The sequence below is a fragment of the Micropterus salmoides genome, unplaced genomic scaffold, assembly GCF_014851395.1.
Source record: "Micropterus salmoides isolate LMB-PRFRI ecotype aquatic unplaced genomic scaffold, ASM1485139v1 Ms_hic_scaffold_16, whole genome shotgun sequence".
NCBI lineage: Eukaryota > Metazoa > Chordata > Actinopteri > Centrarchiformes > Centrarchidae > Micropterus > Micropterus salmoides.
In genome coordinates this window covers 9,007,220-9,022,003 of record NW_024040707.1, presented here as the reverse complement: position 1 = coordinate 9,022,003, position 14,784 = coordinate 9,007,220, and the positions used below count along the sequence as shown (strand labels likewise).

The 14,784-nt window shown below is 37.5% G+C and overlaps 2 protein-coding genes across 3 annotated transcripts; one reads left to right on the top strand and one right to left on the bottom strand.

The window, feature by feature from the left end:
* Window positions 1-6,964, top strand: cd63 (CD63 molecule). The gene is made up of 8 exons (XM_038722068.1): window positions 1-153; window positions 919-1,004; window positions 4,902-5,090; window positions 5,269-5,343; window positions 5,433-5,528; window positions 5,741-5,884; window positions 6,146-6,229; window positions 6,419-6,964. Exons 2-8 carry the CDS (start codon window positions 939-941, stop codon window positions 6,482-6,484), a joined length of 720 nt encoding a protein of 239 aa, XP_038577996.1. The 5' UTR covers window positions 1-153; window positions 919-938; the 3' UTR covers window positions 6,485-6,964.
* Window positions 6,836-13,139, bottom strand: letmd1 (LETM1 domain containing 1). Of its 2 annotated transcripts, none has more exons than XM_038722066.1 (9): window positions 13,002-13,139; window positions 12,477-12,631; window positions 12,090-12,205; window positions 11,044-11,126; window positions 10,640-10,826; window positions 9,405-9,506; window positions 9,130-9,282; window positions 8,938-9,034; window positions 6,836-8,366 (listed from the first exon to the last, which is right to left on the bottom strand). In XM_038722066.1, exons 1-9 carry the CDS (start codon window positions 13,115-13,117, stop codon window positions 8,290-8,292), a joined length of 1,086 nt encoding a protein of 361 aa, XP_038577994.1. In that variant the 5' UTR covers window positions 13,118-13,139; the 3' UTR covers window positions 6,836-8,289. The 2 variants fall into 2 exon arrangements, with proteins under 2 accessions (XP_038577994.1, XP_038577995.1); XM_038722067.1 differs by having other exon boundaries at window positions 12,477-12,616.
* Between the last annotated feature and the right edge of the window lie 1,645 nt (window positions 13,140-14,784).

Genomic DNA, 14,784 nt, shown 5'->3' with positions numbered 1-14,784 from the left:
TGTGAACGCAGCTTATGAAGTTATGGTCGTGGGGAGTGGTGGGGAGTTAAGAGCAGCGAGGGAGGGACTATAAACGGCAGAAACTACTCTAAAATTTCAACATATCGTCGTCTTCGCATCTCATCGCAGGATTTTAAGGACTTCTTGACAAAGGTAACGTTAGACCTTAAAAAACCGTCGAAACAGTTTTCTTGCTAACGGTTAATTTGTTTAGGACGCAGCGTTTAATTAGTCGTTAACGATGTACGTCAACAGTCATGTTATTTCTTCACAAAAAAGTTGCCAAACAAACAAAAGTATGTTTCAAGTGGGAGAAACGTTTCTGAAACTGTTTAGCTGTTTGCGTTTGTCTAAGACTAATTTAGTTGTCAAACTCTTAACAAATTCAATAAGCGAAGACGATCTGGTTGATGTAACGTTAACTTAATTTGGCATGTGACAAAGCTGGAATTGTTGCTAGTGGTGGTTAGCATTCATGTTTAACGTCTTGGTGGACTGGCTTTTTCCTCAAAGTGGCACTTTTGCTCACTTCCAAAAAACTTCCAAACTATGAGTCGTTTAAGAATTTTTCAGAGGTTAACACTTCTCCTTGTTTAACTTACAGCCCTGCCCTCTTTTGTGGGCTTGTTTACTGTTAACACAAAGTAGCCGGTGTATTTAAACATTTGTTTGTCTTTTAACTTGGGAACGTGTGACCTACGAATGATAAATAAAATGTGCAGTTTGTTACAGCCGTCCTGTTCACAGTGCAAGGAACTGAATTGCTAAAGGCTCTTCAACCAACCAGGTTCCTCCTGAAAATGACTCAGATGTTCCTCTGCTGCGGCTTGTATTACAGATGATGTAATGTCCATAAATGCTGCCTTGAAAAAGGCTATGAAATGTAATAAAGTATGGGTTGTTTGATTTTTGATCCAGGACGCTGATCCTCTTCAAGCATGGCTGTAGAGGGGGGACTGAAATGTGTGAAGTACCTGCTTTTCTTTTTCAACTTTATTTTCTGGGTGAGTGACCACTTCTCTACATGTTTTACTATGAAAGGGAACCTAAACACAACGCTTCTGACAAGTGAAACAATCTTGTGGTGCGCAAAAAGCACAAAGGGAGCAAACATGAAATAAGGCTTAGGTTATGTTGACCAGCAGGTTTGTTTTAGATAAATCATCTTAGATTTTTAGCAGGCAGTCTGAAATATTTTCCCCACTAGACTTCTCCTTTCTGACTTTGATCATTAACTCTTACTACCCTACTTTAACATACAGCACAAAAAAAAAAATCAACCAGTGACGTTTCACACTTCTTTGTAGACGGGCTCACATGTTGTCATGTCAAATTCATGAACGCATGGAGGAACATGAAGGTGTTCATATCAAATATCCTGGACTAACCTGAATGTTTCCTGGATGTCACCTGTTTGGCACTTTGTCATGGAATGTGAATCATATGACCAGATTTGACAGCGTAACAGTATCGTGTGACTCGTCCAGATCCCCCCCACACACACTCTTCCTTGAATGAGACATTGACACTTGCATGCTGTAAACAGGAGTTTTTGCAAAGTGAACTCTGTAGCTCTTAGCAAAAAAGTGATACATTTTCTCAGTTGTTGGTCTATAATCTATATTTGTTCAAATGCCAATAGTCCTCAGTTTATTGCAATAGGAGAAAAGTCAAATATTTACATTTCCCACTCGTTTTTCTAGGTCAGTCATTAGCCACCTATTTGACTCAACTCAAATGTTTACATTAGTTGTGCAAACAAGGAGAGGTTTTTTGTTGGCGCTAGAGCTTAACATGAATAACATAACAAAGTTGATGGGTCATCTGACCTGAAGGCTATTGCAAGACTTTCAGTGTAGAAACTGTATGTAGGTTTTTATCCTAGAATTTCTGTTTATTTGTTAATATGAAAACATTTCAGAGTAGTAAGGGCAGTTGGCTGGGCATTGTCTGGTAACTTTTTTGTTTACAGTGATGCAGCAATACTGCTTTTTAATAGATGTTAGGAGAAAACCGCTGTTGGCTTTGAGTAAATGCATAAAAGAAGAGTTGCAACTGACTTGTCACTGAATCGTCTATAATAACCATGAGGTGAATTTATGTCTCTATCCTGTGCTACTTCCTGTCAGCATGTGTTTGTAAGACCAAAAGTTTAAATGATCTTGGTCTGAAAAATGCCTACACAAGCAATAACCACATCTTTAGAGTCTTTATCAGCCAGCCTAGCTCAAATGATTGATTTGTCAAACAAGAGAATATTAATCAGCAATCATTTTAATACTCAGTGAATCATTTTAAGTCATTTTAAAAGCAAAATAGGCAAACATTCACTGGTTCCAGCTCTTCAAATGAAAATATTTGCTTTTTTTTATATGATTTATTTTAGAAGCATTTTTTGTTATTTGTTGAAATTCTGCTTGCATCCCGACAGCAATCAATAAATCAAATGCTCACACACACAAATTAAAAAGATCCAGTATCTGTGGCTGTTGCAGGATTGTAATAAGCATGACAGACCTACCTGCCTGCCTGTCTGTCTGTCTGTTTTTGGGAAGTGGCCTTGGAGGGAAGCCTGAAGGGAGGGTGTTTTGGGTGTTTTTTTTTTTTTTTTTTGGTTAGATACTTTCAAAATCAAACGGTCTCTTGCTAGTTTCTCCAATGTTGCCTACCCCAGCTGTAGTATTTAGGGTTTAGGGTAACGCACAAGTTGAATAAGTCACACTTTTCTGACATTTTATAGACTCAAAGAGTAATCGAGGAACTAATTGGAAGATAATAAGGTAATTTCTTGATAATGAAAATAAACATTAGTTGAAGCTTTATTTATCAGGACAGTATGTTATGCTCATAACGTTACAGTGAAGTCAAACGATAACAAGGCCAGTCTGAATCACCAAATTTTCCAAACTGATATGGTTTTTCCACTCCTTAGTTTATTTTCATGTATCACTTGATCAATGACATCCTCCTCCAAACACCATCATCAGTGTATCATCATATAAGTTTTGTATATAACTGTTTTAAGACATAGTCTGCCAGCATTTACATACAATATTTTTCTCACTTAATCACATTTTTTGTTCTGCTTGTTCAGATGAGAAACTTAAACTCTTATGGTTGACTTTTAGTGTCCGTGCTGCAGTAACATTTAGTCCTTGAAGGTCTGTTTAATGTCCAGTAAAATACACAGTAACACTATGGAGTCATCGTAGAGTTAAGTGGTCGATATGGCTGCAGTAGTATTTTCCTAATGATTAATCTGCCAGTTATTTTCTTGATTTATCATTAACCCATAAAATGTCAGAATAAAGCGAAAGAAAATTCCCATAAATTCCTTGTTTTGTCTGATCAGCATAACACAAACTTCTGTAGTTTACCATAACGTAAGAGAATCTGAAATCCCAAAATCCTCGCACTTGAGAAGAAGGAAATACTAGACAAAATTACTTAGTCAATCAATTTATTAATCGATTTTATGATTACCTTTCTGCTGATGGACTAATTGATTCATCATCTACTTGTTTCGGCTCTAGTGCTTAAATTCCTTCCTGTCCACCCACAGTTGTATTTACTCTGAGTGGACTCCCTGCTCTGTTTGAAGAAGCATCCTCAAAGTAAAGGATATGCAATTCACTGTAATGTTTGTTGTGAGAACTTCAGCTTATCATGGTCAAACATTTCGCCCACACAGTGGTTGTAAAAATTCTAATACAGTGCTCTTGTCACTCCACCCAAAGCAGAGACACATGAATATCACATTTTATCACCTGATAACTTTACATCTACATACAGGAACTGAAGACTGTTGCAACTTCCTTCCATCTGGTTAGCACAAGTGCTTACTCATTTATCAAAGAGAGGTTTTCAATCTTCTAAGCAAGGGAATATCTACTTGCTAAAAGTAATCTCAACTAAATACCTACCCGTTATAATATCTGGAACATTTTACTTTATTCATGTGGTTTTATTTCCCACCATTAAAATTTCCAGTAGGTATTTTAAGTTGTGCAATTTCAATTTTTATGGATGGAAATGCCGGTCCTTTGTTCCACCATTTGATCCAGATGAAATACACAACTATCGGATTTATTGTCACCAAATGTTTTACAGATGTTCATTGTCCCCATATGATATATCCTACTTGACTTGACTTTGATCCCTCACTTTTCATTTGTCGCCACCATCAAACCCTAATTTAACTTTACCCAATACTTTAGTTTATGACCAAGTATGTGCATGTAAAATTAATAACATTCCCTCATTGCACTTTAGTGCCAGTTAGCAAATGTTAGCATGCTAACACACTAAACTAATGTTGAACATGGTAAACATTATACCTGCTAAACATCAGCATGTTAGTATTATCAGTGTGAACATGTTTGCGTGCTGATGTTAGCATCTGGTTTAGTACAGCATCACAAAGCCAAAAACATGGCTGCAGACTCTTAAATTAAGGGTTCCGAATTTCCGGCTTACAATTCAAGTATCAGTAAAAATGGTATTCAAGATGTTCAAATTTACTTGGTCATTTTTGGATTTAAAAATCTGAATTAATCAAATTAGATTGGTTTAATTAAATTAATTGGCTTAAAAAAATTGATCTTTTAAATTCTCCTCAGCAACAGGCATCACTTTAATTTAGATCAGTGGCTGGTAATTCAATGAGATTTAAATTTCAGCAATACTGTAAGTATGTAGTTTCAAAGTTGAGTATTCAATTGCTTATACAACTTCTATTTTTACAGCCTCTCTTTACTTCCAATGTGTTACCAGATAATCAAATAAAACATGAGTTTCCACTGTGGGCTCAAACCAAAGAAACATTCTAGGATTACATGAAAAGATCATAAATGATCCCATAAAAATTCCATCCTAAACTAACACCCCTCTCTTTTCTGCAGTTATGTGGCCTAGCACTGATTGTCGTGGGAATCCTGGTTCAGGTGGCTTTGCACAACACCTTAGTGATCAGTGATGCGGCAACCTCCGCAGCTCCCATTGTCGTCATAGTAGTTGGTGTGGTGATTTTCTTCATCGCCTTCTTCGGCTGCTGTGGTGCCTGGAAAGAGAACTACTGCATGGTCACCATGGTAATTCATATAGCGTGGTATCTGTTAAACCACACAGCACCAAAACTATTGAATTTGCCGTGTGGGATTTGGTGGCAGAGATTAATGAATAATGTGTGGGAAAACACATACAATGTAGCTTAGAATAGTCATTAAGTATATGTAAGTCATTTAAATATTTTTATCCCCACCTCCCCAGTTTGCTGTCCTTCTCACACTGATCATCATAGTTGAGGTGGCAGCAGCAATCGCTGGATATGTCTTCAGAAACAAGGTGAGTGTAGAACTTCACTATTTTGTGTGTTTAAGACTCTTCAGAAGGTGTGGTTTTAACTTTGCTTTCATGTTTTATCTCCCATGTAGCTCTCAGCTGTCGTCCAGGATAGTCTCTCTGAAATGATGAAGCATTACAATACTACAGAAGAATTCAAAAAGGCTGTGGATGAACTGCAACAGGAAGTGAGTTCAGTGAACTCTCCTACAGTTTACCCAGTCTGATAACACCTTCACTTAACACTTCATCATGTTGGTCGGTGCTGCATGACATGACATTGTTTTTCTTTGCACCTTCTGGTGACACAAGCTACATCCTTCTACTGTACATTGGTCATGCGTCCATTGCCAAACCTTACAGCTGTCCATATTAAATGTTTTTCATTTTGCAATTCCAGTGGAAATGCTGTGGCGTGAACAGTTCTTCTGACTGGAGAGACTTCAAACCTGATGGAAATTCTGTGCCTGAATCATGCTGTGTGAATGTCACTGCAAACTGTGGAAACGGGGCCATGACAAACCCTGTCAAAGTGTACCTGAAGGTAAACCTAGAAATAGAGAACCAGAAGTACAACTGGTGTAGCTGCTTACAACACACTTCTACAAACTCAAGTCCCATCATGCATGAACAAGTGTTTGATTTCGAGTAGTTTTCCACACAACAGCAGGTAATGTCAACAAGGAAGTAAAGCCAATGTCAACAAAACACAAAGTTAAGCAGTGTTTGAAGGCAACGTGTCTCAAGTAATAACTCAAACAATAAAATGTCCATGTTGGATCTAAAAGTTCTCTTTCTGTTTTAGGGTTGTCATGATGCTGTGGAGGCTTTGCTGAAGAAAAACATCCTGTGGGTGATCGTTGCAGCTCTTGTTATTGCTTTCCTGCAGGTATGTAACATGACAAAACCTCATGTTGCATTGGTAACCTAATTTGAGCAGACATTACTTATTGCAGAACCAGATTCTTTTAACTTGTCCAGTGGTTTTTCATGCTTCTGCCCTGTAAAGATTTCTCAACTTGGCTTTTTTTTAAAAAAGTGCTACAGGACATAAAGAGATTGTTTGTTTTCCTTCCAGATAATGGGCATCGTGTTTGCCTGCTTGTTGATGAGAGGCATCCGCAGCGGCTACGAAGTTATGTGATTCAGCGTCACGCCGGAGTAGGAGTTGGTTGTTCATGTCACGCTTATTGGGAGCTTCATTTGGAAACTTGGGAATGAATATGTTCATCTTATACTGAAGTCATCAGACACAGAACAATATATTTTCATAGGTTAAAAAAATCTGCTTTGATACTGTGTTTAGGAATTCTAAATGATAGAAAAGATTAATACCCACGTTGTCAATGAATGTTCTTGTTTGCTGCGGAGAAGTGTAACATCTTTTAATTTTCTTGAGACTTAAGTTCTGTTTTGGCGGCTTCCAATTTCTGTTTTTAAAGACCCTGTAAATTGCATATGACTTTGCATTAAGGGTAAATGCAAACAGGGAAAATAAATGCACCATAAAGGTCTTTATTTTACACACAATTCCATTACAATGTATATAATATTGGCACAGCAACACAACATTCAAAACCTGTTGAACAAATAATATAACAAATTTTAAAATAAACCTTAAACAGAAAAAAACTCTTGCAACTCATATTTCAGACGTATTGTGCCAGTCCTTGCGAAAGGCACAGGAACAAAATGACATTTCCTATTTTACGCTTTACAACACCAGCACAAAGAACATACAGTTCCTCATACTGTTAACAGGCCCCAAAAGCTTGAATGAAATTCTGTGCTGAAGCGTGGTTTGACCAGGACAAGTTAATGTCATTTTAAGCCTCCAAAGCAAGAAAACGTCAAGTAAAGAAAGTGCCATCACAACTCTTGTAGATGCTGCACTGCACCCAAACAAGATATTAAGCTACAATAAGTTCAGCTTCTCACCACAAACAAGCTTGAATGTCTTTGCAATGACAAAATTTCATCTCTTTAGGATCAATCGCCATTTCGCCTGTTAGAAGGTGCCTTTGTGTTATCTAATTTTTGCGGTTGACAAGTTGATCCATATAAATAAAACAATTTCCTTCCCTCAAGACTGTTGCCATAAAATTCCCTTTACAGGTTTTCAAATTTAGCCATGACCCAGCATTATTCATTGTAAAGATGTGAGAGCAAAGCACAAAGTGAGGTAAATGTACGAGAAGATGAAGTACGTATTTGATAACATGTAAAAACACGTTCACATTAAAGTAAACTTCTCCTGTTTTTTTTGCATGGAATGTGTTTGAACAACTTTACCATTCCACAAGCAAGATATTAACAAGAACCCAAAATACTAAACGGTATCCTCTTTGTTTCCCTACTTGTCACTATTGCTGTGTAATGATGTGTTGGCTTAGAAGTAATAATCGACAAGTGTGCGCTTTACAGTGATAACGAGCTTGAAATACAGCGACAGGTATCGTCGTATCATTTACCTCAACATCACCGCTTAATATAGTTCAGTGAATCACAATTTCAGTCTAATTACATGAGAACTCCTAAACAAGATTTTTAAGTTTAAACACACCTGTCTCTTCGTGCAAATTTATAAAGTAGAATCCCATACCACTCCCCAGACAAAGACACCATATTCACCCTATTGCCATTTCTTTTCCAAAAGAAATTCTGTTAATTATGTACGTACTTTGTGGTATTCCTCCACTTCAGAGGAATGTTGTGTTCACGGCTGACTTTCAAACAGGATGGTTCTAAGGCGTCTAGAATTAATGGAATCCTTTTCTTTACTACAACCCTGTTTGCAAAGACAGTTTTAAACCTCAAAATCTTGCCAAGATCAGTTTTAAAATGTTTTTTCCTCAGCAAAACGGAGATGTTGACAACTCTCAGGAAGTCATGCTGACCAGTGCACAAAAGCGAACATAATCTCAGAAGCAGAGTGGTTCAGGCTTCCTGTCAGTGTCGGCTGGGACCATTCGGGTAGTTGGCAGAGAGAAATACAATGCTGTGCAGAAGCAGTGACACCTCTGAGTCTGCAAAAAATCAATAAGTCAATAAGGATTAAAGGAGGAGTTCAACATTTTAAAGTTTAATGAGAAGATTGATACCACTTTAGAATTCCACTAATTTTACAAATTGATGCTGGGGAGTTTTATAAAGCCTTTTGTGGCTCCAGAGCTGTGTGATAGCTGTCTGATAGATTTCCCCAAGTGATGTCACTTGAGTCAGCTTGAATTGGGCGTACAAGTGGATTCTGGGTAATGGTAATGGTAATGTAGGTGCCAGGTTTTTGACGAAGAAGAATGTATGGAATATTAACACGACTATATCTAGTATAAGCTTAATAAAAAGACTGGAAATAGGGGGAAACAGCCAGCCTGGCTCTATTTAAAAAAGGTAATTGTGCCCAGCCAAAACTTACAAATACACATAATCCCCATAAAACCATACTGTTGATTTTATACTAAGATATAACATGTTGTCCTATGATGGACCAGTGACCCCCCCCCCAGAAACAGAACCAGGCCAGCTGTTTTCCTGTTTCTTTACGCTTAGGATACAGTTGAAGTCAATAAAATTACAAAAACATCCAAATGGAAATACCTTTCAAAGAGGAGGACATGTGAAGCCACTGGAATAACCACTCGCGACACTGGTTAATGCAAAGACTATTAGAATTGAGCCCCCTTACGTAACAAGCCTGAAAAGAGAAAAACATTATGTTTTTATAACACGGCTTACTGAGGGTTACACAGCAAAAACGTGTAATTCGTCAAGTCATGCAGAGCGACTGACCTGTCTGAGTTCGAAGTCACTCAGCTGGTGAGGGCCCAGCCTGCTGAGGGCCCGGTCCAGCTGGAGCAGCTCCAGGGCATGGCTGTTCAGCCGTCGGCCAATTAGGAACCCTGGTAGGAGAGGCGTCAGGAAGAGCAGGCGGCTGACATGTCTCTTGATTGGACATTGGAACACAGACAGAAGATGTTTTCAAGTGGTGTTCAGGTTCAACAAAGCTTTTTGCATTTCGTGTCAATAGAATGGCTTTTAGTGAAGAGAGGAGGGGTTTTACTAACCATCTGATCCACGCTCATTCTCTTTATACCCAAAGGGGGTCCAGAAAACAAGCTCCGAACGGCAAGGATTTCTGACACTTGAGGGGTTTCTCCACTTTGCACCTGAAAATACACAAAGTCAGTTTATCCCGCTTTCAATGGATTATTTATACTAGACTACTGGGGGTAAAAAGAATCAGGTGTGAAAATGCAGTTTGATACAGTTCACAGGTAAATAGTTTAAGTATTTAAGTAGCGCGGTCTCTGCTATATTGTCTTTACATTGGAGCTTCAACATGATGAAAAATAATCAGAACTGGTTTGCACCAGCTATTTGTAAATAAAGTTTGTGCGTAAAGATCTTAGTAATTACTTCCTAGTTTCAAACTAGTCTGTAGACCGTCAAAATCGGAAAACATCTTATTTACATGTAACCAATGTTATTTGGACATTTAGTCTAATGTTGGCTTAAAGTTTTCTAGTTTGAGGTATATTGTGCATTTTTGTGAAATATAATTTAAAATCTTTCCAATTAACTATATTATTAAACTGAATTTTGATCAGGTGTCAACAATGTTCAATTACTAGTCGTAGAAAGTAATTAAGTCTATTCACTATAGTGCTTAAATACACAGTTTTGAATTACTTGTACTTCACTCAAGTATTTCTATTTGATGCTTCTTTATACTTACACTCCACAGGCATATATTGTATTTTTTAATCCAGCAGTTTATGGACAGCTATAGTTACTTTTCAGATCAAGGTTTAACGTAAAAAACATGTTATGCTTAGAAAATATAATTCATTGTCAAAGATGGTTCCCAACATTACCTTGTTTTACAAATAAAATTGGAAATGCACATCTTCAGTTCAGGGTAGGGGTTTGTGTATCTGTAATTTTGGAATTGGTTTGCTTGAGATTACACAAGCCTACCACTTGGTACGCCTGTTCATTCAGTTGTTTATTCAGTTGATAAATTGATTTCTACTTGTAGAAAAGGTAAATAAATTAGACTCCTGGTGTTTGTCAAGTAATTCTTACATTCTTTTAATTTATATCTGTTCAATCACCTTATGTAAAGTGAATGCATCAATGTATGCTCTATAATTATGTTCAAGAATATTTGCAATATAATAGTGCAATTTATAGCTGGTAGTACTAGAACAGATGGCCAATATGTGTGAAAGGAGAATATACAACCTATCCTGCCACATTTTCCTCATAATAATACAGAATTCTCAATGACTTCACTTACTTTAGCACACAGGTCCTTGAGGCGACTCTGGAGCTGATTGTCTTTGACCTGGAGGCTCGTATACTCGAGCCCCTTGAGCACTGGCCAGTGGTGCCGGACCCTGAGGGAATGGTACACTCCCTGAAACTCTACCTGCTGCCTGGGAGTCCAGAAATGAGGGATCAGGAGCTGGCGGGGGAAAAAGTACCTGGCAGTGAACAGGAGGGGATGATAGCAGAGAGAGGAGAGACACATGGAGTGACGGATAAATGTGAATCAACAGGAAAGTACAGCACGGAAATCCAATACAATGTAGGACTAGTATTCAGAGGGACATAAATGAACATTACTATATTTTCAGAATGTTTTTCAGAATAAAAAGGGTGCAAGTGAAATGAAAAGATGGTTATTTCGAAGTAACTCACATCAAGACAAAAACCAGGTAGTTGGCAAAGGGTGGGATAGAGATCACCACCAGCGGAAGGGCCTTGATCATGCCTCTGCGGAACTGCAAAATAAATGTAAAGTAAGTAAAGCTACTATAAGATAATATACATTACCTGTAATAAAACAACAGCAAGGTATTAAACAAAAACACTGCAACACAGTTCTTATACTCCCTCCTGCTATAAAATCTGTAACTGATTTACTATGATTCATGAGAATTGTCAGTACATTATGTTCCCATTCTGAATTTGCGCTGTTCATTCCTGCATTTAAAAAGATGCTAAATGCGGTACTTTTAAATATCAGAACACCGATGAATTATTATCCTTTGGTATGATTTCCATGAACAAATAAAACTACAGTAATTAGTATTGTAGCTTTCATCTCACACTAAATGACTTCTGGTAGTGTCTCAACATATCCTCATTTCCTGTAAAGGAACTTTTTTCCCCAGTATTTTTATGCCTAATTTAGGCATGGACATTTCATGTTTTCTATTTTCTATTTAAATTTCACTTTCCATTTCAAATTGTCCTTAATGTCATTTAAATATCGAAATTTCCTTTTCTGTCTCATTTTTCTTTTTAACGTTTAATTATAGCCTGATTATCCTGCATACTTAAATATTATACTAGTGTTTTTGCCATTTTCTCTTTGTGACGTGGATCGATCATTTTCTTTCAACTTGAATAGACTTAAGAGTGTTTTTGAAAAAGTCTAGAAACATGATCAATAATATACAGCATTTCCACCCAATCTCTTTTTTTTTTAATATTTTGTTGTTGTTTTTTTAACTCTATCTGGTTAGAAATGTGAAAATATGTTAAAGCTGGTGTCTTGCAACAGCTACACTAGGTGTGGGCATTTTGGTTTCTGAAAAAAACAAAACACTGATCATTTCAATATGAGGCAGATGCCACATTTCACTCAGCGATAGCTACACAAATAAGTTAAGTTTACCTCCCGGCTGTAATGTGTGTTCCTGCTACCTGTGTGATGATGCACATTCAGTAAGGAGACCCACCTGTCTGAGTTTCTCCATCTCCCTGTAGGGCAAATCCTGGAACTGTAATCCATCAGAGACCATCTTTGTTTTTATCCTCCGCACATCTTTGGCATCTTGGAACAGTAGCTTGAATCCTGGAATGATTCAATTATTTTTACAAAAAATATGTTTTTTTAATAATAAATACATAAGAGAGTGAACTTCAAATGTGACATTGTGTTCATGTTTCTAAACTTAAATCCATTCAGATTTCATTTTAGGCTTCACTGCAACAATATTTAAACTTTAATTACTGTTAAAACCTGCAGCTATACAACAGGGAAAAGAAGGAGTGTGCAGTTTTAAAGAAATAAAAACCTTTAAAACAAGACAAAAAATGTATATATGAGTTAACAGTGATCTTACCTTCCATAAAAGTGTGGTACAGCTGAAAAAAGCGAGGAAATCGCCTTTTGAGGAAACCTTCATATCTGCTATTTACTCTCTGGAGTCTGGAGGTGACATATCGGCCAATACCTCGTCTAACTCCGGAGGAGGAGTAGTGTCTACAAAGGGGCAACCTGATAAATAGTTAGACGTGAATAACTACTCCAGTTAGAGCATCTAAATGGATTAAACTGATTGCATTAAAATGGATTAACATCTCCTCTACACCTCCATGCCCTGGATTTTGAGAATATATTCAAGACTAAAACAACTTGGTCGTATCTTGTACTTGTACCAATGACAGCATAAAGTTCCATAATTTCAATACAAAGAAGATAACTCCGTTTACATCATGGTATATATGCTCAAATGCCTCTTCAATCAAACATAACACGGTTGAGCATGTACAGATGTGCAGCTAGCTTAGCACAGATTCACGTAAGATGCGAGTAAAACAACGTGTCAAATCGAGGAGGAATGAGCCATAAAGAGTGTCAAACATACCTGGACTGACAGGACATGTACGGAGTGTAAAGGCCATTTGTTATGATGTTTGTCCTGAGACCACACAGTCGGATCAAAGACAAATTGCTACACAGGCTGGAACAGGACAGCGCCATGTTTGACGCCAAGTTACGCTTACTTACCGTAATAACGCTCAAATACGACAATGCCAAAAGCCGTGCATTTACCGTAATGACGGCAATATCACCCAGATTAAAAATGAGGACAATAAAAAGAATTTACAAGGTTGACCCATAGACTGTGGGTTGACCACTACGAAAGTTTGTAGTCCCTTAATGCTACACACAACTTAACAGATAATTAAATGTGTATTAAAATAAGGCGACATTAAATATCTTATTTAAAAATAAAATAAAGCAATATATAGGCTATCTACAGTTATTCGTATACAAAGGCATACACATACACTTAACATACCCAGAACATTCTGCAGTGCATTTTTTGAATTTGCGTCTGGCAAGAATTTAAATAGATGATAGATAAGATGATAACATGGTTTCATCTGACATTTGGGAAACAGTGTCCAGCTTAACTGTGTTTGACCATCAATCATCATCAATGTAAAAGATAAACTACAACTAAAATAAACTACAAAATACTGATTACAGAAGCAACAACAATACTAACATTATAACAATAATGAGTATGGGCACTGCACCTGTAGGCAGACAAATGTTACAATAAAACAACATAAAACTGATTGTTATTAATTAACATATTGTTCTGCATAATGAGTACTTTTGATACCTTCCATAAATTTATTTCTGTAGTTATGTTTATTTAAGCAAAAAAACATTGAATGCAAGACTTTGACTTGTAATGGAGTAGGGGAGACCGGGTATGGTTGTAACACTTTTTGCTTCAGCAAATATAACTCTAATATAACTCAAAGTACTAAGGCTGAGCTCGAATAGTCGCAGATTCGATGCTTCGATGGGCGGAGCCTGATTCGACTGTCAATCTCACAGTCGAAGCTTCGCAGCCAAACAAGGATCATGCCATTTTGGCAATATGGGGGTGCTGAATGTCTGATTTTACATAGAACTACCAGATTCCTCCCAAAATTGTAACCCTAACCCTGGGTTGTCAGTGCGCATGTGTAGGCGTAGCGTGTATGTGTGTAGTGGCAGAAGAGGAACACTTGCTGAAGAGAAAACTCTGCACAAGACCGATGAATGACAGGCGAGAGAGAGAGCGAGAGAGAGAGAGAGAAAATAGTCTTCAAAAAGACTATGTCTGATGACTCGCGTGCATGTACAGTATGTGTATGTAAATTTATCTATAGAATAAACTTACTTACAGTATACTTAATAAATACTACTAAAATGTATATAATTAAAGAACATCTTTTTACATCCTCAGGTCTTACTAAAAAGAGGAGAGCGTCTGTGTGTGCTAATGTGTGTATATTCTTAATTAGAGTCACAGTCAGTGCTTGAAGTGGGCCAGTACTCACCTGTATGCAGTACCAGCCCTTCTACATTTCACTTTTTCTTGTACCACTGGAATTTCTCACAAGATGCCTGTACACTTCTATGCCCTCTCCACCGACGGAGATGGAGTATGGAAAAGATCGAGTGCCGCTACACACGCCAGCATGTGAAACACATGTGAGTGGGGAGGACTGGTCACAGTGCTGACAAATGAATGCTGTTAACCCTGGAGTGTAGGCTTGGTGGGTCCAGACCGCAAAGGACACTATGTAAAATATTAAAATCAAGAAAGTCTCTAGTTGTATACAGGTACATCTCCTAAAATTTGA